Source organism: Alternaria novae-zelandiae (assembly GCF_023758075.1).
Source record: "Alternaria novae-zelandiae strain BMP 2774 chromosome Unknown scaffold_20, whole genome shotgun sequence".
In the NCBI taxonomy this organism is placed as follows: domain Eukaryota; kingdom Fungi; phylum Ascomycota; class Dothideomycetes; order Pleosporales; family Pleosporaceae; genus Alternaria; species Alternaria novae-zelandiae.
Window position 1 is genome coordinate 237,773 of NW_026056980.1, and position 26,189 is coordinate 263,961.

The 26,189-nt window shown below is 53.8% G+C and overlaps 8 protein-coding genes across 8 annotated transcripts; 3 read left to right on the plus strand and 5 right to left on the minus strand.

Moving 5' to 3' along the window:
• Positions 1-1,370: 1,370 nt before the first annotated feature.
• J4E88_008611 (uncharacterized protein) lies at positions 1,371-3,332 on the minus strand (the record flags this gene model as incomplete). Its single annotated transcript, XM_049402221.1, has 5 exons — positions 1,371-2,417; positions 2,479-2,786; positions 2,840-3,001; positions 3,053-3,115; positions 3,170-3,332. 5 exons carry the CDS (start codon positions 3,330-3,332, stop codon positions 1,371-1,373), a joined length of 1,743 nt encoding a protein of 580 aa, XP_049251892.1.
• A 768-nt stretch (positions 3,333-4,100) lies between these two features.
• On the plus strand, positions 4,101-5,218 carry J4E88_008612 (uncharacterized protein; the record flags this gene model as incomplete). Its single annotated transcript, XM_049402222.1, has 4 exons — positions 4,101-4,136; positions 4,188-4,523; positions 4,584-4,714; positions 4,783-5,218. 4 exons carry the CDS (start codon positions 4,101-4,103, stop codon positions 5,216-5,218), a joined length of 939 nt encoding a protein of 312 aa, XP_049251893.1.
• A 733-nt stretch (positions 5,219-5,951) lies between these two features.
• Positions 5,952-8,081, minus strand: J4E88_008613 (uncharacterized protein; the record flags this gene model as incomplete). Its single annotated transcript, XM_049402223.1, has 1 exon — positions 5,952-8,081. One exon carries the CDS (start codon positions 8,079-8,081, stop codon positions 5,952-5,954), a length of 2,130 nt encoding a protein of 709 aa, XP_049251894.1.
• Positions 8,082-10,984: 2,903 nt separating this feature from the next.
• Positions 10,985-13,084, plus strand: J4E88_008614 (uncharacterized protein; the record flags this gene model as incomplete). The annotated part of the gene is made up of 1 exon (XM_049402224.1): positions 10,985-13,084. One exon carries the CDS (start codon positions 10,985-10,987, stop codon positions 13,082-13,084), a length of 2,100 nt encoding a protein of 699 aa, XP_049251895.1.
• An 858-nt stretch (positions 13,085-13,942) lies between these two features.
• Positions 13,943-17,119, minus strand: J4E88_008615 (uncharacterized protein; the record flags this gene model as incomplete). The annotated part of the gene is made up of 2 exons (XM_049402225.1): positions 13,943-15,038; positions 15,087-17,119. 2 exons carry the CDS (start codon positions 17,117-17,119, stop codon positions 13,943-13,945), a joined length of 3,129 nt encoding a protein of 1,042 aa, XP_049251896.1.
• A 665-nt stretch (positions 17,120-17,784) lies between these two features.
• On the minus strand, positions 17,785-19,090 carry J4E88_008616 (uncharacterized protein; the record flags this gene model as incomplete). The annotated part of the gene is made up of 5 exons (XM_049402226.1): positions 17,785-17,933; positions 17,984-18,515; positions 18,566-18,660; positions 18,714-18,847; positions 18,987-19,090. 5 exons carry the CDS (start codon positions 19,088-19,090, stop codon positions 17,785-17,787), a joined length of 1,014 nt encoding a protein of 337 aa, XP_049251897.1.
• Positions 19,091-19,491: 401 nt separating this feature from the next.
• On the minus strand, positions 19,492-22,150 carry J4E88_008617 (uncharacterized protein; the record flags this gene model as incomplete). Its single annotated transcript, XM_049402227.1, has 2 exons — positions 19,492-21,558; positions 21,608-22,150. The coding sequence occupies 2 exons, from the start codon at positions 22,148-22,150 to the stop codon at positions 19,492-19,494; spliced, it is 2,610 nt and encodes an 869-aa protein (XP_049251898.1).
• A 1,006-nt stretch (positions 22,151-23,156) lies between these two features.
• J4E88_008618 (uncharacterized protein) lies at positions 23,157-25,176 on the plus strand (the record flags this gene model as incomplete). The annotated part of the gene is made up of 6 exons (XM_049402228.1): positions 23,157-23,267; positions 23,410-23,787; positions 23,910-24,307; positions 24,476-24,776; positions 24,919-24,981; positions 25,036-25,176. The coding sequence occupies 6 exons, from the start codon at positions 23,157-23,159 to the stop codon at positions 25,174-25,176; spliced, it is 1,392 nt and encodes a 463-aa protein (XP_049251899.1).
• Between the last annotated feature and the right edge of the window lie 1,013 nt (positions 25,177-26,189).

The window sequence follows — 26,189 nt, forward strand, 5'->3', positions numbered from 1 at the left end:
AGGATGTTACCTTACGGTGAGGTTGCAAAGGGATCAGCGAATACACTGACACGTAGCGTGTGTATTTGGATATGCAACGCATATCGTGGCACCACTCCACGGCTGCCTTCGCTACTACTAAACATATTGATCCCAACTCGAACAGCCCAAAAAACACCTAGCATCCACCACGTGCCAGGCGTGAAACATAGTCTTCGAAGATCTTCCTACTCTGCATCTCGTACTAACACATGCTTTCTGATTCGTACATCGTACATCGACAAACCTCCCAAACCCAACAAGCCTTTGTCAACCCTAGAAAACAGTGGAAACGCACGGCCTCCTCTCGGTCCTACATCCCTCGCAAGTTGGGCCAACTACGTTAGGTAACGTGACTGGGTGTCGTACGCGGTGTTGATCGCTTCGAACGCGACGCGTAGCTTCTGCACTGGCTTCTACTCGGTACCGTCATACATTCTCGTATTTACGGCACGTCCCATTAGCGCGGCGCTGCCATTAATGCATGCGTGAGGCTGAAAGTACGGTAGTGGAACGTGGATGTGGGTAGGGTAAGACTTTTTTATAACTCCGAAATACGAGGTTGGCGCGAAGTGCCGGTAAGGGACGCTGAGGGCGTGATTGGAGGGTTGAAGATTTGATGGTGGGGGGTTGTGTATATTTCTGGAGGTTGAATGGTAGGAGCTGAGACGTTAGTTTGGGGTTGTGGTTACGCTGATGCACCTAGGTAGCTGCACGTGCGAAATGCCATGCAAATTATTTCGAGCGATGATGGGATTGTTTGAGGTCTCGGCCGAAGAAGTGGTCGATGTGGGGTGCTGTCTTTGATACTTTGGTATGCGTATCTCTAGCTTCTGTAGAGAATTGCAAACAGCTTTTAGACGTGCTGTGGATGTATAGTTCTGCTTTGTACTGCTATACTTCTTGCATGCTGAGAACATGTTGGTTGGAATTATAGTTAGTAATTGGCTACACGTGCTTCAATTCTTATGGGACATCTTGTCGGGGACATGTTGACGAGGAATGCTCTTCGGAAGCGCCGATGATGGACATGTATCCTGCCGTTTTCGTGACCTTTTCTTCGACAGGGAGGAGTGAGTGCACGCCCTGATCTTCGAAACGGCGGTAAGAGAAGGGATGGCTTAGCTGGACCAGCCTTGATACTGTTTAGACGGTGTCGGAGCAAGATTGCTTCGAAGAGTGAGGCATGTTCCATCTAGATTAGACTTGGGCGCGATGCTGTTTCTTTTCACTCTGGCTAGGTTTGGGTGCTCAGCACGTCTCGCAGACGTGGAGGAGAAACATCGTTGATCACTCTCACGACACATCACTCCCCTTCCCTCCCCAACCATTCCACGCCGTTCCTTCACCATCTACGTCCCCCAACTCCACTCATCCCACTCCTCCCTCCAAGCCACCGGCTCCAGCGGCCCCTCAACCTCCAATATCTGACCCAACGCACACTCCTCAAAACTAACCTTCTTCTGCTTCTCTAAGTAAAACACATCGTACTTTTCATGCATAGCATCTTTCAGAGTGCGTACATTGCCGTCGGGATGCAATTTCTCCCATGGTCGCGTACACACACGGCCTTTGCAGCGCTTGAGCGTGAGGAGGAGGGCGTCGAGGCGGGCGGTTAGGGGGAGGATGGGGTAGGTGTTTATGTGAGTGGTGGAGGAGGTGGTGTTGGTGTTAGGTGTGGAGAGGAGGTTGATGAGTTGGTAGGGGTCGGTCTTGTTGGGTTTGTCAGCTCCCTGATTTCCAAGCCTATGAAGTAAAGGAAGTGTGAGAGAGAACAGCGAAATGAGACTCACCTTCATATCATAAAGCTCCCGCTCATTCGTGCACCAAACCGTATAACTCAAATCATACTCCTCCCCCACCACCCTCACCGTCTTATACGTATTATTCGCCCACGCACTCTGTCCATAAAACGTATTCCCCTCCACCAAATACTCGCCCCAAAACTCAATGTTGACATGCTCGCTCTTCCCACCCCTTTCCTGCATCGCCCCCGTAACGGGAATAACCTCCCCGTCAAAGTCCTCGCGAGCTGGTATACCAGCGAGGTGAAACAGCGTCGGCACGATATCCGTATGACTACTAGGAATATCCATCACTGCGTTCTTGGCGATGCCCGGGCCGCGGATGAAGAAGGGGATGTTGATGTCTTCTTCTATGCCGCAGGATTTACCGGGCGGGAGCCGGTGTTGGCTGATGTGGAAGCCGTTGTCTGTTGTGTAAATTAAATAAGTGTTTTCCAATACCTCGGGGTCTTCGCTCAGACGGTTCATGATGGAGTTGATGAGGTCGTCGACGGATTGGAGGGTTTGCAGGCGCGCGCGGTACCAGGCGTCGTTGTACGCAATTTCTGAGGCGTTGAGCGGGCGGAGCGTGGAGAAGTAGGATGCTGTTCCTGGCTGATGGGGTGGGGGGATTAGATGGGGTGTGCAGTGCAGAGGGGAAGCGGGCTTGACTTACTTTTGAGGGGTTGAAGTTTGGTGTTCGGGGTACTTTTACGTCGGAGAAGAGATGTTCGTGTCGCTTTGCGGGAACTGGCAGGTTAAACTTTGTGGGGCGTGGGTTGGTGATTGTTTCTGAGTGGGGGGCTATGGGTGCGACGCCGATGAAGAATGGTCGGTCTGGTGCTGCGATGGCTTCGTCTAGGAAGGAGACTGCGGCGTTGGCTACGAGGTCGGTTGAGTATTCTCCTGGTAGGTTTCTGTAGGTGTCGTGGTTACGTGTCATGGTTGAGTTGTAGAAGACGTATGTTCCGGGGTCAATCAGGACTGTGGGTGTCAGTGGCGAGACAGCGTCGCTGCAGTGGTATTGGGATGCTTACAGTCAGAACCGTTCCAGCCACTAGCTCGTGGTGCATCGTATGTAGAGGTGGAGTGTCCATTCATCAGTTTTCCAGTGTAATATGTGTTGTAGCCCGCCTCCTGAAGCCACACGGGAAGATAAGCATCATTGAAACCTTCTTCAATGAATCTAGGATACCCGCCTGTTGGTAGTGAGCATACTTTTCTAGCTTATCCCTTCACATCCGACGCACCGTAAGGAGCAGACACGTCCGTGACGTTCGTATTATGGGCAGCTTTCCCAGTCAAGAGCGACACTCGTGACGGGCAACATAGTGCTACGGTGCAAAAATGCTTCTTGAACCAAGTACCTTCCTGGGCGAAATGCTTCTGCACAGCAGGCTGGTAGTCGAGCGAGTTCAAGTGCAAGTCTTGATCGTCGGTAATGATGAAGATGAAGTTGGGTTTGGAAGAGCGCCCTGTAACAGCGGCTACACTGAAGGACAGCAACAGTAGAGTTCGACTTGGAATCATGGTTGTGTGCGAGAATTGAGTTTTGCAAAATTCACAGTGCTGATATACCTTTGGATCTGTTTACGCTCTGATGTATCTGGGTAGTCGCTACCCACGCCCATCGCGCGAAGTTGCAACTCCATTGCGTGCTCGGGAAGCCGACCAGGGTTCAGCACAGTCCCACTCAAGATGCATACTAAAAGCTGTGGCTGCCAATAGGACGAAAGGGAAAGTGAAATCGGCGTGAATGGAATGGAGCTCTAGTCTTGAAAGGAGAAAGAACCTGACAGTATGAGCTTATCGTGAAGCAAGCTGAGGAGCGTGCTCCCGATCTATCTGCCGGTACACAGCAGATGTACCTGTATAAAAGTATGACAAAGGGAATTTTGCAAAGAGATCTGAGATGACTAGAAGTACTGAGTAAGGAGTCCCGTCGGCCTTGCGCTAGCCATACCTAGGTAGCCTTGGAGACGGCTGGAATGAAGTGAAAGTTTGGAACCGTAGACGTCATTGCAGGGCTGATGCATCGATTCCATGCTGTGGCCGCATCTATACAACTTCGCCAAGACGTTCGTTCTGTGACACGAGAAGACGATTCCATGAACACGAGCGATACCGGGTAGAGGGGTCAGCACATGGGACGACCTTGCTCACTTCCATTCATAGTGGGGCATCGGAACGTTCCGAAGCGCGGGCCGAGGAGTTATTCCGGCGGCGCCTGTCGATGGCGTAGGTCCAAACACATCGACAGCACACTCGCGCACCTCACCGCTCTACCTTTACGCAACTATGTCGGGAGGCTGGAACACCATAGAGTCTGATGCCGTAAGCTCACCCTCACCTTCTCGAGAATCGCATAACTAACAACCCCAACAGGGTGTCTTCACATACCTCATCGAGAAGCTCGGTGTCAAGGGCGTAGAGTTCGAAGAACTCACCACACTCGAACCCTCAGACTTACAAGCCCTCGGTACACTGTACGGTGTAATCTTCCTCTTCAAGTACCCGACCGGCGAGAAACCCAGCGACGTACCGAAAGACGGGACGTACGACTACGAAGCGGCGAATAAGCTCTTCTTCCCTGCGCAAACGATACAGAATGCGTGTGGTACACAGGCGATTGTTTCGCTGCTGCTGAATAGGGAAGAGGAGGTGGATATCGGCAAGGAATTGAAGGAGTTCAAGGAATTTGCTGGGGACTTTCCGCCAGAGGTATGTCAAGGCAGGGACTGTACCTATGCTTTGGATATGAGGGGCTGATAAGAGGCATAGCTACGAGGAGAAACACTGTCGAACTCGGATCTCATCCGCGAAACCCACAACTCCTTCGCGCGCTCCTCGCCTTTCGTCGACGAGACGCAAAGGACGGCTACTGAAGACGACGATGTCTTCCACTTCATCGCGTAAGTCACCTCCCTTCCCTACAACCTCCCCCCTCCCCCACAGCCCACCCACTAACCCACCCCCCCAGCTACACATCCATAAACAACAAACTCTACGAACTCGACGGCCTGCAACCCGCGCCCATCCTCCACGGCCCCTGCACGCCCACCGACTTCCCCGCCAAAATCATCCCCGTCCTCCAACGCCGCATCGCGCGCTACCCGGCCTCAGAAATCCGGTTCAACCTCATGGCCTGCTGTCGCGACCTTCGCATCCGCGCACGCGAGATAGGCGACGAGGACGAGCTGGAAGAGCAAGAAGATAAGCGCGCGAGGTGGCTGTATGAGAATAGTTTGAGGAGGCATAACTTTGTGGGGTTTGTGGGGGAGTTGTTGAAAGCCGTGACGAGGGCGAAGTTGAAGGAGGGGGAGGGGGCTTATGAGGCGTGGGTTGAGGATGCGAAGGGGAGGGCGGGGAGGAAGAGGGAGGAGTTGAAGAAGAAGGGTGTTCAGCCTGAGGAGTAGGGTATGGAAGGGTGGATAGTGGTGTGGCTTGGGGTCAGGAAGACGGGAGCATGGATGCTTGTGCATGATGATACTTGCAGAGCTCTATTGGATACAAACCTGATAATCACGAAGACCAGTCTATCGGACTACTATGCTCCTTCACATGTCGAACGAACTTTAAAGCTATGTCGAATGCTCCACACTATACTGACATGCCTGCTACCCTCCGTATTTACACTGCCAATTCAGCCTCTCACAGTGACTTGAACACACTGAAACCAAGTCGCACACGGTAACATAATGATATCATATCTTCATTCTTCAGTATTGGTATATACTCCCATATCCATATCCATATCCACAGCCAAACTATCCGACCCGTCAACCCGTCAACCAACAACCCGCTATGCCTCAACCTCACCTAACCTAACCAAACCAAACCACACCCATAAAGAAAAAAAAGCGAAAGAAAAGGGATATCTTCAATCGAAACCGCTACATTACTTCATGAACATGAAACATGAAAGACATGGTATAGTATCGTGTGGTGTATGTATGCAAACGCAAACGCAAATGCACATGTATATGCATATAGATAGGTAGATGCTAGAGGCCGTGAGGGGGTATGCGTTATAAGCTTCATAGAAAAGAGAAAAGGAGAAATATAACAAAGAAAAAGAGGAGGAAATATGCGGGGTGGGGAGAAGGCGATGGAGGAGGGAGGAAGGCGGAAGAGGTTGCGTGAGAGCGTCTAAGCAGAAGCCGCGCAGTACGCAAGCGGAGCCTCGAAGACGTGTTCGACTTCTGAAGCGCAGAACGAGGTTTCAGCGGGCGTCTGGTTGGAAGCGACAAGGACGTTCGTCTTCACCTCAACCTCAGCAGCAGCGAGGGGAGTAGACTGCTCCACAATGACGTCGAAGAGCTCGAGGTCTACAGCGGGGCTGGTAGATATCTCTTCTTCCGCCTTCTCGTCGACAACAACCTCAACCTCAGCCTTCACCTCCTCAGCCACAGACTCGATCTCCGGGTCCGCAACCTCAAGAACCGGGACAGCAGTCGCAGTCGCAAACTCTGTAACCGTGAACGTGGAGTAACTCGTCGCAGTCATCGTAGCCGTAACAGCATTCGGCATGTTTGCCACAACCTCCGTCGGTAGCTCGAGCATCTGCGCCGACGCGGGTGCTTGCTGAGCAGCACGCATGTTCATCGCCATGTACGCAACCGCAACAGCCAACAGCAAGATGATAGAGTTGCGCTTATCGCTGAGAAGAAGAATGATGTAGTTCTTCAGCAGCGTGCTGAGCGGTATTTGAGCTGCTGAGAGACGTGTGGCAGCTTCAGCGCTCTCTTGTTCCTTGATAGCAGTTTCCAGCGCACGGAGACGCTGGGCGACGGCATCGGATTCAGCGAGGGCTTTGGCTTCGAGTTCAAGACGAACAGCCTCCTTCGCTTCGTTGAGCTTGGCCTGAAGATCCTCTTCGAACCTCTTCTTCTCAGCTGCTTTCTCTTCGATGCTTCTTTGTAGAGCGGCGGCGGCCTCTTCGAAGCTCTTTTGTAGTTCGGCTTCCTCCTTGCGCTTCGCCTCGTTGGCTTCCTCTTCTAGGATCTTGGTCTTGACGGCGGCTTCTTGGATTTGGCGTTGCAGTTCGACGGTGTATTGTGCCTTGCGCTTGTCGGCTTCTTGCTCCTCCTGGGCGCGGCGCTCGAGCGTCTTGCGGACCTCCTCGGGGATCCAGGGGTGGATCTCGACGTCGCATCTTTCCATGTCGTTCCAGCAGGCTTGCCAGGCGGCGGCGCGCATCAGACCGTTGGCGGCGTAGATCTTGATGTCCCATTTCCGTGTGCCGGCACCGATGCCTTTGCCGGGCTTCTTGAGTTCGCGGTGGCAGTCTATGCACATGCTGTGGTCGCCGTTGTGGGAGGTGTTGCTTCCTTCCGTCAGTGTGCCTCCACTCATGCGACTGCCCCGTCCGGTGTTCTCGTCGCCGACGCTCGCGACATCGTCCTCGTCTTCCCGCTCGTCCTCGTCCTCGGGTGGGACGAAGTGGCCGCACGGGAGCAGGCGGGGTGTCCTGAGTTCCAGGCTCTCCAGTATGCGTTCCTCGAGCAGGTCGTACTCGTCCCTGGGGTGCGGAATGAGAAGCCCGCGCCGCATCAGGATGATGTCCTGCAGCTTCTCCTCCAGCAGCTTGTAGTTCTCCACCAGCCAATCAGGCATGATCCTGGCCATGATGTCGTGCGAGTACGGTACCTGCATGGGCAGAATGGTAACATGCAACAGGACCAGCGGCGCCTGCTGCGGTGTCGGGGTCGGTCTCGGACTATGAGGCTCCCGTATGCTCCTTCTCCGTGAGCCGGTAGACTGTCTCGACATGTCGTGCTCTGATCTGCTGCTCCTGCTAGGTGTAGCCAGCTTGAAGGACCCTTTGAGTCGCTCTTGGGAGGTCTGGTGTGCGAGTGTGGGCGGCGGCGACGACATCTGCATGGCGCGGACAGACTCAGTATTCCGGAAGCGCGGACGTTCTTTGCGTGCTCGTGCACCGGCCTCGTTAGCGGGCAGGATGGGTTTCGAAGCTATCGACGACTCGGAGGGGATAGCCGAGACGAAGCTGTAGTGCGAGGACATGCGCTGCTGCGACCCCGGGCGCGAGGTGTAGGAGCTGCGGTAGGGCTGGGGCTCGTCGTCGGGCTCCTGTTGCTGTGCCAGCTCAATGCTATGTACAACGTCGTGGGCCATGGGGAACGAGCGTTCGGAGTGGTACGAGTCACTGCCGTCGAACAAGTCCGACGGCGACAAGGGTTCGCGATCCTGTGGGTCTTCGTAGATGGCGAATGAGGTAAGGCCCGGCTGGGGAGACGGGTGGTGCATCGTAGTAGCCATATCGACCTTTCTTCCAACAATTCTTCGCAATGTGTAACTCAAAGTTTGTGAGATGGAACAATTGCAAGATAGATAGAATGGGAGGCCAGGGATCCCATCATCTGAAATTCATGGTGAGCCGAGGCGGCACCCGGTGGGGGTTGGCTGCGAGGTGGTTGGGATGGCTAGCGCGTGCGTTGTCGACGTGTCAAGAGCGTGCTGGAGTTTGTTTACACACCGACACTTTGGCGCCTAACCCCAAATGTACACCAACGGCCTCGCGCCCCATACTTTCCAACCCTTCCAGCATGGAGCCTTCGGATTTCAGTGGGTGACGCCCCGGTAGTGTTCCCGCCTGCATGCCTTTTTGAGAACCCTCGCCTTTGATAGGATCTGGATCTTCCTCCATGCGAGTACAGCCTCATTCTGCAGCATGTAACATGACTACTCAAAGATAGCCAGTACCCCACCACGAGACAGACCGTTGCACGCGCGCATGGCGAAAACCAGAAAATCTTTGAGTCGCTGATTCACGTCTTTGTAAAAAGGTCGGTGTAGGAAGACGATCGCAGGTGGCACAAGCTCGTCAAAACAAAGAAGGGCTACCAATCTCACGATATATCCTTGACGCCTTCATCGATTCATCGAAGCTTCTTACCAGCCGCTTCATGTCCACGTATCGCTGTGCTGGCTCTGCGGCGGGGCACAGTCTACCCCTCCTGTTTGAACTAATTCCTCTTCGCTCGTAATTACCACAACCACGATAGCCAGCACATGCTGCATCGACTCACTATTCCAAGTCTGGCATACTCTGCCCCTCGCTGGCTTGAACTCTGCGTTTCATGGCTCCTATTTCACGCGTATAAGGGCAAATCCATCTACTCAAGCTGGCCAGTGTACAGGCAGCGGACTCGAGAGCTTCAAGCTTTCTAGATACTACATGGACATGAACTCACAGTAGAAATGTTCACTTAACTACAAGCGGCGTCTAGCATCTCATTACTCAACCGAGAACAATGAGCAGCCTTCCCGCGCCATCCATGACGAGACACTACAAGTAAATTCTAGCATTACTTAGATCTCCAGAAGACGACAGATTGATTCACCAACTCAATCGCACTCGTAGTCTTCCAGAATGTCTCGGCTCTACCTCCGCCAATATACTGACCATGACTCATACGCCATACACCCAACATGCACAACATCACAACCCCCCTCCTCATCCCCAAACCCCATACCCATCATGCCACGAACAGCCCTCTTCGTAATCGACATCCAAGTCGAATTAGCGCAAAATACAGCGACCGAAATACCACATGCGGATCGTATCCGCGAAGCCGGGACGAGCATCCTGCAGAGAGCGCGTCGGGCCATCGATACGGCGTGTGAACAGGGCCGAGAACCAGATTTGGAGATCGTGTTTGTGCAGCATGAAGAGCTCGCTGAGAAAGGACCGCTGGTGAAAGGGAGTAAGGCGTGGGAGTTGGTGTTTAAGCCACGAGAGGGGAATAGATGGGAACGACTGGTAGAGAAGGATGTCCGTGAGTATTTATATTGTGGTCTTGGAATCTCTTGACAAATGCGTTTAGGCGATACCTTCTCCTCCAACCCTCAGCTTGCGTCCCAGCTGAAAAGCTCGGGTGTAGACACAATCGTAGCCTTTGGCATACAAAGTGAATGCTGCGTGCTTTCAACATGCAGACGTGCTCTAGCCGCTGGGTTTAATGTCATCTTGTTGCAAGGTGCACACTCTACTTACGATTACGATGACAAGACAGCTAGGGAGGTTGAAATAGATGTGGAGTTGATGCTCGAGAGCGCGGGCGCTGAAGTGGAGGGTTGGAAGGTGTGGAAGCCATAAGATGCAACTTCCACTCCCTGAAGCCGTTCACTTGTCACATTCAAGAGTAGATAAACAGTGTCCAAAAGATCTACTTTGAGAGAAGTAGCATACCAATTCCATCTGGCTCGCCGATCTCGTGGTCTGATGCATCCTCGTCCCCCGCAGCCGCTGCTTATGTAAGTACATCATCTCTACCGCTCACCCGTCGCTGATTTCGTATTATCGAGGACCAAAGAATTACTTAGCGCGACTCCAGGCGAAGATACTAAGGATCGGACTGCACAGTGACATTCAGAGCTTCTTGCCACCAGCGTACTTCAGCACGACAGTTCCTCAAGCTTCACGAACGCCTTTCGCTCGTTGAGTACTCACGGAGTTACCTCAAATGAAATCGCACACCTGCCCTAGGATATGTTCTTTCTCGCGTTCGCTTTCGTGGAAGGTCCCGTTCGGAGAAGGACCGCCGCCATGAAGCCTTCACAAACGTGGGAACTCCCATGTCTGACCTGATGTCCCCTAATCTCTAGTCGCGATAGAGCACGCCAAAACCAAAAAAAGGGTCATGTAAAGGACTGACATCGTACAGTCGCCAATACGCTAGCGGTCACATTCAAGGCAGCGGAACGGCCACCTGGGCAGCAAGGCTGAGCCCGAGCAGCCTTCCGAGGCTGTCTCATCATCGTCGCTTAACGCAACCATGTTTGATGCATGCAAGGTGTGCACAGTGGCGGCGCATCAGCCTCGCTGCAACAGCCGCCAAAGGACGAGACTTCGAGCGCCCAGATCACTTCCAAGGCGATACGTTCTTAGTCTGTAGGTGAGCTCGTAAACGGAGTGATGAGTGAGTCAGTGCCACTGACATATCTAGATGCGCCCATGGAAGTTAGGTCAGGCTCCGCTACCTTCTACGCGCCGTCTGCCACGTCGGGCTGCCATCCTCTTTGTTGATGTTGCCACCCTCACAGCCGCACTGGTGTATCACCTCCGCCGCTCCTTCCACCTCTTACCATCTCCACCAGCTTTCCGCGATACTTTACACACCTTCATCACTGTCTGAACATCCAGTGCCCAGCGTCTCTCCATGGATCCCTTCACTATCGTGTCGCTAACCGCCGGTTGCGCGACACTCGCAGGAAAGACTGTAGAATCGCTCAAGGTCATCTACGACGCCCACAATAGCTATAAGAATGCGCCAGACAACCTCAAGTTCCTATTAGACGATGTTCGAAACGCAAAGGAAATCTTAGACCGCTTCCAGCTACCGACTGACGCGGACGAGACGCTGAAGCTTCGAAGTCGTGAGAGCTTGGAGGTCTTCAAGCACGCTCTGGACAAGGTGAACACCTTTGCAGAGAAACACGAGTGCAAAGTATCCAAAGTCAAGCGATTAGATCGCTTTCTATACGCTTGGAACGAGACGGAGATAAAATCGCTAAAGACTGAGGTGCGAAGTCGTATTGATAACCTGAAAGACCTGGACTGGATTTACAACGCACCTCCAGCTACATCCAATGCGACTACGAGGCTTGATGAGCCAGCGACGGAGCCGATGACCCCGGACTATCGGTTCAGGTATCGACTCGCTGGGGACCGTCGAGCGTATCTGGGCGGAACATACTCTGAGGAGCTCATCTCTGCCGCGGACAACGGTGATGCTGAAGGCATCAGGGAATGCCTTAGGAACAACGCAGACGTCAACTTCCTCGCGATGCATGACCAGCACGGTTGTGCGGCTATCCATATCGTGGCCAAGAAGGGGCACCTCCCAGCTCTAGAAGCACTCGTTGAGGGGAACGTCGACGTCAATTCTGTTGAGCTTCAGGAGGAGGAGACGGCCCTACACATTGCTGCTCGGAGTGGCAATTCAACCATGGTCCGTTATCTTGTGTCAAAAAACGCCAACTTCGATGCGCGAAACCGGCACCAACAGACACCCTTGATGGTTGCGACCGAAGAGACTGTGCAAATCGACTTACTGAAGTCGGGCGCGGACCCGAACATACAAGACATGGATGACAACACGGCGCTCCATAGCGCGATTCGTCTGGGACATGTCAATACCGTTCGCGAACTGGTGAGGAAAGGCGCAAATGTCAACGCGCTCGGTGCAGACGATTGCTCTCCCCTGCGTATGGCATACCTCCAACGTGAGATCTCTGAAAAGATGATCTGTGAGATGATTGAGAGCATGCTTCTCTCTTCGGCTGCAGGAAAGACCATATCCAACGCTGTCAGGCAGGAACTCTTCTACGACGCTGTTCGTGATAACAGATCACTGGTGATACGGGCGATTCTGAACACGAGTGCAGATATCCTGACAACGGCGAGACCGGATGGCTTTTTTCCTCTGCACGTGGTCGCAAGGGATGGGACGCTCAGCATATTGAACGAGCTGCTCCGTCACCACGCGAGTGTGCACTTGTGCGATCGGACCACTGGACGAAGTCCTCTCCGTTATGCGATCGATAGTGGAGACCTGAACAAAGTCAAACGAATTCTGGAAACTGCGCCAGACCTGAGACTGAGCGACTCATCCGGGTATGCACCAATTCACACAGCATTCGATCGTTCTTCGATCGATGTCGCCGAGCTCATAGTGAACGCGCATCTTGCCACCGGTGTCTCATTGTACCTGCAAAACAAAAGTGGCAGATTTCCAATACACCTGGCTTGTGGGCAGGAGAAGGTCGACTTGTGGGCGAAGTCTATCGATGGCCCCATCAATCCTGTGTACGATTACACACAAGCCGGGAGAAGAGGTCGGCATTCGATTCTGCATTTCTCTGTTCTAGACCAATGTGCTCCGACGGTCGAAGCCATAATCAAGCACAACGCCAATCTCAAGGAGTTGTGCGATTCCTCCTTTACTCCAACCGAGGAGCTTTGCGCCAATGAGCCTGCGTGGACGGAGCAACGCGGGGAGTACGCTTTTCAAGAACGTCTGGAGGTTCTCAAGATTCTCATCGAGCATGGACAGTTTACTGAAAAATGTCGAGATCTCGTTTCCAAATGGAAGGACGAGAAATTGAAAGCTGCTTTGAATAAGGAATTGCCGCAGAGAACTTATACCAATACGGCCAGAGTTGGAGCGGAATATGTGGGGAAAGCTGTCCTGGGAGGCATGTTTCTCATTGCAGCGATGGCTGAGGGGCAGAAAAAAGCCCAGGGGCAGAAAAAGTGACTGGCGACAAAGGCGCATGCTTTGCTCATACTGGCGTTGCAATGATAGCACATATTACAATGGTTATACGAGGAAAATAGGAGTACGGAAAAGGAGGGTAGAACATAGCATACGTAATTAGCGTTTTACATTCAAAGGTTCGCATTCATCCCAATCTGCTCGATCTAGCTCGATCTAGTCTCGTCACTTCTCCCCTCACCACCCTTCTACAAGAGCCTGTTCCTAATTCCCCTCCCTAGATATTGCCCTTCCCCTCTACCTCCCCTACGCACTCAGGGTATGGAAGCCATGAGCCTGACTCTCGCGGTAACGTGAAAGTCAGAAATAAGAGCAGGAACAACAAGACGTTATCCTCTTAATCTACTCTACAACGTCGCAAATAAATAATAAGATAAACACAATATATCACTGCGAGTATTTCTATCTTCTTAGGTTTTAATTTAAGAGCGTTGTTGTAGACTTGTAAGGGCTGCGTACTACTAGCAGGTATCCGACCTTCACGTTACCGCGAGAGCCTGACACCCAAAGTAATTGTGATCAACCTTAAAACATTGCTAGACAAGCACGAATACCAGAAGATGCAACGTGCACATCCAGTTAGGGACGGATCATTGCAAGTACAGAGTACAACCCCGCTCTTACTCCTTGCGCAAGCAGCAAGCGACAATTGTGTACGATTTCTGTTAGCCTAGAAGACGATTTTGCTAGTACAAGCTGAACACAATATTCATACCCAGCATTGACGTGTCAAATTCTCATTCGCATTGATAATCTAATCACTCCATCGATCTATGCATCTGTCTACCCCACTTCACCCTCCTACTCGCACATGCTTCCCTTCCCTTACTATAACCCCATCTACAGCTCATCACTTCCCTCCTCCCTCTTCCCCTTACCCCCTTCCGCCACCAGCCTATCAATAGCAGCCTTAATATCCTCCTCACTCGCCCCCTCCCCAATATCCAATTTCTTCAGCAACCTGCCCTTCTCATCCGTCACATCGCCCTCCTCTCCATCCGTCTTACTCCCCATATTCTGCAACTTAATACCCTCAGCACTAAACCCCGCCTTCTTCAACGCCTCCTCCAACTCCGCTTGGCTAGGACCGCTCTCACCATCTGCAGCAGGGACATCAGTCTCCTTCGTCTCCGCCTTCGCCGCCTTCTTCGTCTTAGTCTTCTTCGCCTTCTTCGTCTTCGGCTTCGCAGTCTTGGTCTTCGAGCTAGATTGGTTCGGCGGCTTGAAGTGCTTCATCTTCTTCATCATCATGTCCATGACGACGTCGTCTAGCTTCTTCTTCTCAGCCAGGATGTCCTTGACCGTGAAGACGGGATCATCTGTGGGACCAAGCTCAGCTTGCTTAGCTTCGTTGTCGTCGAGCCAGACTTGTGCTTTCTGTGCGTGCTCTTGAACGGTCTTGAGATCGGATTCTGTGTAGATGGTAGGGACTTCGGTGATTTCAGGTGCGGCGGGTGCGTCGGCTTCTTCGTCGAGGTCGTCCATGGGGTCGGTGGAAGGTGAGGCGGAGGCGTCAGCGGAGGCCTTGGAGACGGCTTCGCTGCTCTTGGAGCTCTCGGCAGATTGCGTCTTGATCTGGCCATCGACAAGTTGCTCGACTTCCTTGATGTGGGCGATGGTGTCTTTGAGCTCTTTGATGGCATCGGGGCGCTTGGATGCTTCGTCCTTGCGCTTCATCACTGGGTTGACAATGTTCTCGAGCTCCTTGAGCTTACTCCTGAGAGTCTTCTCGTCGGCATCGGCACCACCGGAGTACATCCAGTCTGACGCGGCGCTGAGGGTCTTCTCGAGTGTGTCGCGGACGGCAGAGGTGGAAGCGCCGATGAAGGATTCGTCCTCGAGGTAGTCGCGGGCGCGGTAGGTGAAGGCTTCAAGCGAATTCAAGACCTCTTCGCGGGTGCGGCGAGACTTGTCAGATGAATCGAAAGCGGCAAGCCTGTTGACGTTAGGATTTGTACAAATAGAACAAAATACACAAACTCACCTGTCCTGCATCCTCTTCATCTCCTTGCGAGGGAATTTCTTGTAACCCAACTGCTCAACATCATATGTGATCGCAGACCTAACAGTCTTAATCTTCTTTTCTCCAGCCTTCGCAGCATCAGTGCTCTCAGCACCTGCGGAAGACGAAGACGACGATGACTTGGAGGACTTGGAGGACGAGGCAGATGAAGAAGAAGAGCTCTCGCCCTCCTTCAACGGCTCCTGATCCTTCTTGCCACCCATACCAAACAAGTTCTTGACACCATCGACAATGCCGCCTTTGACATCCTCACTCTCAGTTTCGCAGGTAACCCACGCAGACAAAACCTCGGGAGTACCAGTAACAGGGCTGAGCCTAACCTGAACATAGTTGTTGAAGCTGTCGCGCTCACACTTGTTCTCGTTGATCATGTGAGTAACAACCTTGGTCAAGTTACCGCTCTGGAAGTGAAGAGTAGGCTCCTTGGACACCTCGCCGTTAGCGTCAGGAACAGCCTGGTACATGGTGAATTCGAACTCGCCCATGAAGTTGAAAGGCAGGTCCTTGGTCGCGCCAAGCTTTGTGTTGGGAGTGAAGATCTTCTGGTCGCGCTCCTTAAGGTTGAGCATGTACTGGTAGCCGTGATTGTAGCCCTGGGTGTCCGAGTCACGGATCTCCTTCACGCGGAAAGACGGGCTGAGACCAGCGGCCTTGAATGCAGCGCCGAATACGGCGGCCTCATCGGCGTTGACGTTCGCCCTAATCTTGCTCTTGCCTGCGACTGCTTCGAGACGGGCCTGGACGAAGGGTGTGCGGCTTGCGCCACCATGGACGATGACAGAGTCGATATCCGCGAAGGTAAGGCCAGCGGCTGCGAGGGCCTGGTTGATCGGTCCGTCGATACGTTTGGCGTAGTCGGCAGTGAGCTCCTCAAACTTGGTACGGGAGAGCTTGTACTTGAAATCGACATCCTCGTAGAAGCTTTCGAAGAAAGAGTTAGTCTCCTTGTTGGCGCTGAGCATCTGGCGAACCCTCTCAGCCTCCTTGAAGAGCTTCGCAGCGGTGCGTCCATGGCCCTTGACCTTGTCGGCGGTGAAAGAAGCGCTCTTGGCAGCTGGAAGCTCAACAAAGGTAGCAACCATGTCGTCGACGATGAGCGAGTTCATCGCGTCACCTCCAAGCGTCCTGTCCCATCCAGCGCCTATGACCTGAACCTCCTGGATAGTCTTGTTGCGCCTGCCAACATCCTTGACAGACCTGCCCTGGAACTTGAGAACAGTAGCCGACAGAGATCCGGCGCCCATGTCAAACACGAGGTTCATCTCCGGCTTGCCGTCCTTGGTAACGTCAGGGAAAGTCCTGCCAGTAGCATAGTTGAGACCAACAGCCAGACCATCTGACACAACGCTGAGCACCTTGAGACCAGCCAGACGAGCAGCAACCTCAAGCGCGCGCCTCTCGTCGACCGTGTAGAATGCCGGAACCGTAAAGACAACGTCCTGGATATCGTAGCCCTTGCCCGCCATCGCCTTTGCGTTCTCCCTGACGTTCTTCAACTCCATAGCCAGTAGCTCCTCAACCGTGTATGATTTGTCCTCAGCGAAGACGCTGCTCACAAAGCTAACCGTGTTGCGCTTGTCCGTCCCTGTAACCTCCAACGCAGGGTATCTCTCCTTGTACGTGCCCACGATATCGCTCTCACTCGATACACCAAGAAGGTGTTTCAAATTCGGGTATACATCGCCCGGGAAACGTCCCTGGAGCGCAATCGCATCGCCGCCGTAGAAGCGCTCGGGGAAGGAGCCCGCAGGCAGAGCACCGCTCTTGGAAGGCTTGAAAGCGACGGCTGACGTCTCTTTCCGTTTCGAGTCTTTGGTCAGGACGATTTCGAGGGGAACGCCGGGCTTTACGAGCGCGGCTTTGATGTATTCGGTGCCTAGGTCTACGCCGATGACGGCTGAGGCGGCGGAGGCGGTCGTCGAGAAGAGGAAGAAGAGACCAAGGAGCATGGCTCCCGGTGAGAGGTTGCCTCTCCGGCGTCCGGGTGGCGCCATGATGTGTGGTGTGGTGCGGAAAGCGAAAGGTGTCGTTAATGGCAGGCGTGGAGAGGTTGTGGTGGGATGTGCGTGCTTCGCCGCGGGGAAGAAGTGTGGGAGGTTATACGTTGCAGTAGAAAACCTCGATAGAAGAGAAGAGAGTGATCGGGAATCTATCCCAGAGAAAAAGCGGTGAATAGGTTGTCGGTCGAAACCGTGGTCCTTTGAGTGTTGAAATGCGAGGGCGGTTTCGTAGTAATGTACTTAGATCGAGCTACCCTGTCCCGGACTTATTTGACACCTGGTCTTTCTCCAAAGGACACTTTGACGTTATAGCATCAACGCAACGTCACATGTAGAGACGGTCGTTTGATGAAAAGCTTAATTCACTGCTGCCTAACACTTCTTTTGGATTGAGGACATTTGGTCTTATCTAGTAATCGTGTCGAGTCCTCTGTATGCCCTTCGAGATCCTTTGAGCAATCTGGCCAATCACAGCGTCAGGAAAACCGTCTTCGCCGCAATGTAGCAGCGCGACCATGTCCTCCACCTACTTGCAGCAATGTTCGACTGCGTCTGATGCCTGCAGCATGGCATATACGCCTGAAGCATTTCACACAATAGTTCTGTCCCTGCTGTTCAGATATACAGCCACCGTGTTCTCTTCCCATACTACCGGTCCATCATATCCCACGGTTAAACTCCACCATGCCATCCTTGCCACCGCGCTGATGAAACTCGGGTTCGAGCGACTGCGCACTGACAGCCTGGCGTTGTGGGAACGCAGCGAGCGCAAGTGGCAGCGCGAATATGGATGTCGTGAAAATGAGTCCTGATTGCGCGTTAGCTATCATCCCACGAACGTCTCCGACGATGACTCACCCAGATTCACTGGCGTCACCATCCTGGGCCTCTGCTTGAGCCATTCTGTCTTCTGCAGCTTCACAAGCAGGAGAGGAGGCAGCACCATGATAGGCGTCGCATTGAGCACGCGACTCAGCGCCGTCTCTCCAACAGCGAGCGTAGCTGCCTTCTTGCTTTTGCCCAGTGGTTTGACCTCCATCTCTCCCGTGTCGACCCGTTTTCGCTCGGCTTCCGATAGCGCGGGGTACACGTCGATGCCCTGCCTAATTTCCTCGCCGCGCATGAGGAACACGTTCAGCGCACCAGCTGTAGCGACAGCCGCGAAAGGTACCAATCGCCCGGCAATGACTTTTGCGTTGGGCGACAGGCTCTTGAGGCGGGGCACCAGCGCGTTGAGACCGAGTGCGACACCGCATGATGCGCTGACGGCGAGGAGGTAGGATTGGACGATTGTGGACGTAGAGAGCGGGATCGACTTGTTCGCGTTGGAGAAGTTGATTCCGACGTTGACCGACTGGTTCGTGACTTGCCATCCTAGTGTGCCCGCTGTCTGTACACCCTTAGTATACCGCTCAGGCCTAGTGTAAAAGCTTCTCATACCCCGAGACCCGGTGTAAGCATGCCAGCCGTTACAACCAAGTTGGTCAGAACAAAGCTAGACATGCGGAAAGGCAGAAAGACTGGCTGGCCCGTGTCTTCACTCTGTCAGCGTCTCCCCTTCAGCATGCGACCGCGCCGATTGTAGTACCTGGGTGTATGGTAGAATCGATTATCTTCTTCGCATTCCACAGCTCAGGCGTCATCTCTGGTATCTTGCCCGTTTTGTACGCTGTGACGAGTTTCTTTGCATTCTCGAGGCCGGCCGACGAGGTGAGGAGGGTTCTGTTGCGCGTTGGTTAGTTATGATCAGGAAACAATTCTCAAGATGATATAACAGCGGTAGAAAAGCTCAAGGTCGTGGTACTCACCACACCCAGTGTCCCCAAAGAAACATCATCATCCCATGCGCGCAGTATCTCACCTCGGATCTGATATGTTTGCTGAGTGCTGCACGCGACCCCAGTACGTCCCTAGATTGAACTGCGAGACTGGCAGGTCGCGGTTTCCCGGTAGCGAGGACGTCATGTTGACTGAATGTGAGGGTGTGGGAACCGCGATCGAAGCAAAGCAAGCTTCAACAGCCCGCAGGTTTGCGAGGATGAGTGTTCGTGTGGGTAAATGTGTAGGGCGCGACGATATCGGCGATAATGCGAAGCGGGAACTAGCGACAAGCGCAATAGCTGCGATAGGTACATTTCATCCATGGGTATGCCATTTCTACATATCAGGCTATAAATCCAGCCTCTATACCATAAGAGCTGCGCGCATATGTAGTACCGCTCCAAATCATTACAGCAGACAGTGAGCCCCCAAAGCCACCTCCAGTAAATGCAACATTACGCGGTATGAACACGGTGAAACCAAGCGCTTTTATGCATCAAATCCGCCCCAATCAACCCCATTTCCCATCCCTCATTGCCCATCGCTCATTTCTTCTTCTTGTTCTTCTTCCCGTTGTCCGACGCCGACGTTCCTAATATATCATCGAAAGTCTTATTAGGATCGTGATTGCTCGCGGGCCTCAAACTCGGGCTGCCCATGGGCATCGGCGGCGCAACACCAGGCGGCAGCGGCAACGCCTCCAACCCCAGATTCATAACGCTTTCCCGCCTTCGATCCGGGCTCTGACTCCGCGCACGCGCAGCCGCACCAGGATCAAGAAGACCAGGTGGCGGCGGTAACGGGCTTGCATTCGCGTTGAGTTCCTGCATGGCGGCGTTGAGTAAAGTATCGTCTGCAGCCCACTGCTGAGCTTTCTTCCAGCAGTGCGAGCGGCGGAATGTGCCTTCGACGCCGTGCTCGACTACGTCGGTGGGTAGGGACACGACTTGCGCGCCGCCAGCGACGCCGAACCAGGTTCGCGCGCGGGTTGTGTCTTCTCGGGCCCAGGGGACGCCGCTGCGTGGGACTTCGCAGAGGAAGTATTCTACGCCTTCGGTGAAACGCACGCCAGGTGCGTCGACGACTAACATGGGTAGGGACTGGATTACGGCGTATAGAAAGAGCCACTGTCCTGATCGCATATCCCACATGTCGTCCATGTTTGAGCCGGTGGCTTGTTTGAACTCGAATGTGCGGAATGCTTCTAGGAAGGGTGTTTGTTGCTCGGCATCGGCGTTGTGCGACTGCTTCAGTAGCTTGGCGACTTCGTCTTTGTGCAGCTTCTTTCCGCGCGCTTTTGCGTCTTTCTTCGCGTCGCCGGTCTTCGCATTCTGTGAGATAGGGTAGAGAGGTAGATCGAAAGGAATCGGTGGCGCGACTGGTGGTGTGCTGCGGTCGTATTCGCTCAGAACCTTCCTCAGCGCACGCGCGACAACGGATTCGATATCTGTTCCTTCGTCTTCTGCGATGAAGCCGTCCGCAGTACGGTTTGTCAAGTTCTTCCTGTCCACGAGAAGATCATAGAGACTAGCCATGTCGCGATAGATCTCTAGTAAGACCAGTCGGTTAAGACCACTTGTAGTCAGGTTGTTCTTCTTCGACTTGGCCTTTGGTAGCCACGAACCGTACTTGTGCCTGTAGTAGTCCATGACGAAAGACTTTATAGTCATAAAGGCAGCCCTCCACTTCTTGAAGCTGATGACCTTGCCCTCGCTTGCCATTGCGCTGTTCATAATGCCAGAGAAGATATGCGGAAACTCAAAGTCCTTGAGCTTGTGATTGATGGTTTGCTCGCGGTTTTCCAGATCCATAGCAGCTCGGGCAAGTCGCGTAGAACTCTTTGGGCTGATCATGCCAAATTTAGGCGAGTCGAGTTCTTTGACGCTGTTGTACTTTCCGGCAGCGTGGACGAAACCCTCGGTGTATAGTGCCATCGAGCGCAACTTTTCTCCTAGCACAATGGCTTCTATAGTCTTCTCGCGGCTGTGGCGGACGTCTGCGAGGGTCAACTCGTCAACATAGCAGTCAAAGCTCGACGCAGCAACCTCGCCAAAGGTGGATCCGTCGACGTTAGAGAAGGCATAGTGCGACAGTATGTCTCCAATCCGCAGGAAGATGTCGAAGATGTCTGAGTGACGCTCCGTAGCGACCAGCGACTGTCCGATGAGGAAGGCGAAGAAGTTACGGTAGGTGACCAAAGTGTCGGTATCGTTTGCGTCGAGCCGGGGCTCGTGGGGGGTGATGGCAGAGTCGGAGCTGAGCGAGATGGGCATGTACAGATGCTTCTCCGTGTACTCGTCCTCCAGGGCGTCGCTTAGCGCTCTGGACCCCTTGGATATGGATTCATCCGAGCTTCCTATCTGGCTCTGGTCGGGCGATGCAGTCCGCGACTGTTCTCCAAATGGCTCCCGTGACACGCGTCGCGAGGTGCGGTCTGCCAAGTCGAGCGGGGGCACGTTTGCGTCGCTGTAGAGGCTGCCGTGGACGAGGCGGGTGAGCAGATGCGATGCTGCGTATACGGAGGAGTCGATGCGGAAGGAAGGGCCCTTGTCGGAGGTGCGGGGGAAGAGGTAGACAAACGTGTCTCCAGCGTCGTCCCAGAGTTCAGGGACCTTTCATCTTGTCAGCGTTGGTATGATATTCTGAGCAGCCGCAGACTACCTTTTCGCCGTTCAGCAGGAACGTCAGGTTGTATGGCACCTTGCCCTTGTGTCCGACGATCCATGCCAGCGGACTCGCATTGCCTTGTGGTGCGCCAGACGCAGCGTCTACTCCCTCAATGCCGCCGGGTGGGCCGCCAAATAGACCGCTCTTCCTGCGCAGCTTCTTCAGTTTCCCTTCGGATGGGTCTAAGCTCGGCGTTCCGGGTCGGCTACTCGCTGGTGACGATGCGCGCGACGGCACCTCCAGCGGCGGAGGTGGCTCGAGGGGCTCAAGATCGGCAGGCACGACCGGCTGGATAGTGGGGTTGGAGAGGGACACCGCGCGTGGTGACTGAGCGGCGGGCGGAGGATATTCGGGCGTGAGGTGTGTCGCTGAAGAGAGGCGGTTGCGCACTTTGGTCAAGCGGCTGCTGGACTCTGATGACGCAGGGGTTGGGCTCAACTTCGTATTATCCTTCGTAGACCCTGACGGCTCGGACGACCCAGACGATCCGAACAAACTCGACAGCCGACGAGCGGACTTCTTCTTGTCTCCCAACATGGCGATGCGATCTAGGAGTTGTCTATGCGGCGCGGGAGGAGCAAGAGTTGGGTATCGTGAAGCGTAGGAAAATATACTATGCGCGCCGCAACATGGGTTTGACACAACAGCAAACACGAGCACCACACATGCAGGGCCCCGGGCACCGGTCAGTTAGTATATGTCGAAAGGGACTGAAAAGCTTAGTGAAGGGACTAGGTGTTTAGGTGATCTATATTTGAGCTGTCGCAGATCCGCAGTGTCGTAACCATGCTAGTGCACGAGTAACGTCAAAGGTCGGGTGGCCACAACGTGGGTCGTTCTCTACATCTACATCTGTCATTGGCTTTGCTCTCCAGCCTTGGGGTGCATTTACACCTTGGTATGGCCGGGCGGCCACTCAGCGGCCTCTTTGACGTCGAAAGGACCCTTTGCCAGCGCTGGCTGTGACCTGCAGCACCTGCGCCTCATGCTGCGGGCATGCTGCGGGCAAGGCCCACCTCATCCACGGAAGCTGGAAGCGGATCCATGCGCAGCCGTGTCGTGTTAGAGACGACTGTTTCGAGTTGCCCGGCCTTCAAATGTGTAACAGTCGAAGAAAACTGTGCGATACTACCACGAGTGAATTTGTTCAGCTGCAGCTGACATGTCGTGTTTTCGTGACCATTTGCAGCATCGGTAGAACTATCGACAGCGCCGGCCGCATCGATGAGGTCCTTAGCGAGCGGATGACGTACCATCCCTAATCGATAGCGTCCACCCGAGGCCTCATCTCTGTCATACACACGTGCTGGAGGCGCGCCCTACGTTGGTATGAGCATGGTAATGACAAAACGCATGCACGCTTCATTCAATTGCTACCAACAGACCCATCTCCGAACTTCGCATCTGATATAATCGCGGCACGCTCACGTTATTACTGCTGGCCTGAGTCCACTCCGCCCCATAACTGCGCACCAGCCACTTCGGTACGCAGCCGTGTTCCGACGCCGCCACGGCTTCATCAGCATCCAATACAGAATTCAATATGGGCGGCGGCCAAACTATCGCGGACCAGATACTCAAGACGTTCGCCCTGCCGGACGTCGTCGGCTCCAAGACTAGCTCCAAGAAGCTGATCAATTTGCTGAGAGGGCACGTGCCCCTGCCATTCATGCAAACCCGCTACCCTTTTGGGACATGACGCGGCCAATAGAGTAATCGCTAACAGCACCAGATGGCCAAACGTGTCTTTACTCCCAACGCAACTTCTCGACAAAGCAGCCCACAATGTCCTCCAGAAGAAGCCCATTGCGTACCCGGCCATGTGCTATGGGCCCGATTCAGGTGACCCACGGCTGAAGAACAATATTGCGCAATGGCTCACGACGTTCTATAAGCCCGCGAACCCGGTATCCGAAGACCGCATATGCATCTCTGGTGGGGCTTCGCAGAATCTAGCTTGCCTGCTCCAGGACTTTACAGATCCGGTGTATACGCGGAATGTGTGGATCGTCGCTCCGGCGTATATGCTTGCTTTCCGTATATTCGAGGATGCTGGGTTCCACAAAAAGCTAAGGGCCGTGCCTGAGGATGAGGAGGGGATTGATATCGCGTATCTGAGGAGTCAGATTAAGCTGAGTGAAGAGAGGGCGAGATCTGAGAGTAATGATGAGCCGGTGAGTCGCTGTCGAAACTTGGACAGTCTGAGACCTTGAGTCTATCATGATCTTGTGTCATGAAAATCTACTGCGACTGCATGTCGGGGTATAAAACGCCGTATGGCTACTAACATGACCAGCAATTCAAACCTCCAAGGCCTTCGAACAAGATCTATAAACATGTCATCTACGCGGTTCCAGGATTCTCAAATCCTAGCTCTAAAACTATGAGTCTTAAGCGTAGAGAAGAGCTGGTACGTCTGGCGCGAGAGTACGATGCTCTTATCATCACAGACGACGTATACGACTTCCTGCAATGGCCATCAAGTCTCAGTCCTAGTACGCTGTCCATCGAGAAAGCTGGTTTGCCCCGCATCGTCGACATCGACAGATATCTGGACGGCGGCGCCGAAAGACATGGCGCAGATGGCTTCGGCAATGCAGTCTCGAATGGATCGTTTTCCAAGATCTTCGGCCCTGGCTTGCGTACGGGTTGGTGTGAAGGGACGCCCAAGATGGCGTATGGTGTTTCGCAAACGTAAGCATATCTTTTGAAGATCCCGTCATCTGTCTCTGTCGCCATGCGCTATCACTGATGCCGCATTTGGGATACCCGAGATCGAAACTCTTACGCCCAGATCGATCTGAGGTTATGGTGTCACAACGATGTCTCGCTCCATCCGGCATGACAGCTAACGTGTTCCAGAGGATCCAGCCGTTCGGGCGGAGCACCCAGCCAGCTGACAGCCTGCTTTGTGGCCAAGACACTGGAAACAGGAGAGCTGCAACGCTACGTGTACGACCGACTCCAGCCAACCTACGGTAACCGGTACCGTCGAATGGTGGAAGCCATCAACAAACACCTTATCCCACTGGGCGTCGATATCCCCCAAACCGATCGCGAGGTCGTCGGCGGCTACTTCATCTGGCTCACGCTACCATCACCGCTAAAAGGCGCGGTGGTAGCACAACGCGCAAAGGAAGAAGAGAACCTAGCCGTCGCACAGGTGAGTACAAGCCACGATTACGTCCACGTCCACGTCCCGAGTCCACATCATGGGTAAAGCTAACCACGACGCTTGTGTAGGGCGAAATGTTCGAAGTGAGTATGCTGCTCCGCAGCCATATACGCCCAACTGACAAATGCAGGTACCCGGCGACACCGGCCATGAAGGCACGTCATTCAGCAACGACATCAGGGTTTGTTTTGCGGTCAGTACATACTTCTTGATTGGGGTCTCCGAACCGATACTAATCCACTGCTAGTGGGAAGAAGAAGACATGCTTGCCGAGGGCATTGAGAGACTCGCCACGGTCATTAGCCGCATGTTAAAGGAAGAGGCCAATGGAGGACAGGCAACGAAGAGGGCGGCTGCTCAAGAAGAAGACGCGAAGGGTCTGTGGTGATTGAGCGGAGGGAAGGAATGGCGAATGGGATGGAAGATCGCTGTCTCGAAGTGAAGAGCATCCTATCAGCCACAATCTAGATCACACAGAGATCATGCAGAAACTTCCACGACTGTAGGGACCATATCATGTGATTTTGGTCTTGCACAACGCTATTCGTCGAGATGCGGTAATAGAGGTTGCGTTAAGCATGAGGGATCTGCGCGTTCGGGATCGCGTCGAAACGTCCCCAGGCTTGGGTGGGTGGGGGAGGCGGAGGGGAGGCGGAGGGGAGGTGGTGGATGTCTCGCGTCGTGATCTACTCCTGTCTTTCGCGCTCGACCCTGAATGGCCTTCCCGTGAGTGCTGTCTGTCTATTCGATTGGTGAATGCCTAATTACTACAGTAAAATAGATGGATTGATGCTTGTAAGGTCGCTCTGGATAGACGGACGCGGTTTCGTCGAAACACCACCACGCCCCACAGCGACACCCTGAACGAAATGAAAAGCATTATACCCGGTGTCGAGTGGCGGCGCGAAACGCAGTGACCGTTGGGTATGCACCCTCAGGCAGTCATCGGGCACAGCATAGCGTGGTAACGCCATAGTCGATGTCTTGCACTGGTGCAAAAGAAACTTTCGGAACTTGTCACGTCCAGGATAGCGATCGGAGTGGTGTTCGGTTCGAGCTTTTTTGTCCGCAAGGCTCGTGCTATGTTGCGCACAACGCTCATGAATGACACTATTTGCTATATGTCTGTGTATTATCGGCATGTGGAGGCACCAGCCAACATGTCTAAGATGCGCGTGCCGAGGCGAACAGCGACGTCGTGGTCGAGTACAATGCAGTCCACCACACCTTGGCATGACTCTCAAGCGCCTCTTGGATGGAGCCCGGCGCATCGCAGTGTATCCACGATCTCCTGCCGGGCCGTCGCGTCGAATTGCAGAGAAAGTCGCGCGTGGCGTTGACGCGCTGGCAAATGCTTTATCTGCGCGGCGGGCGAGCGAGGGCCTGTCGATGACCTGGCGT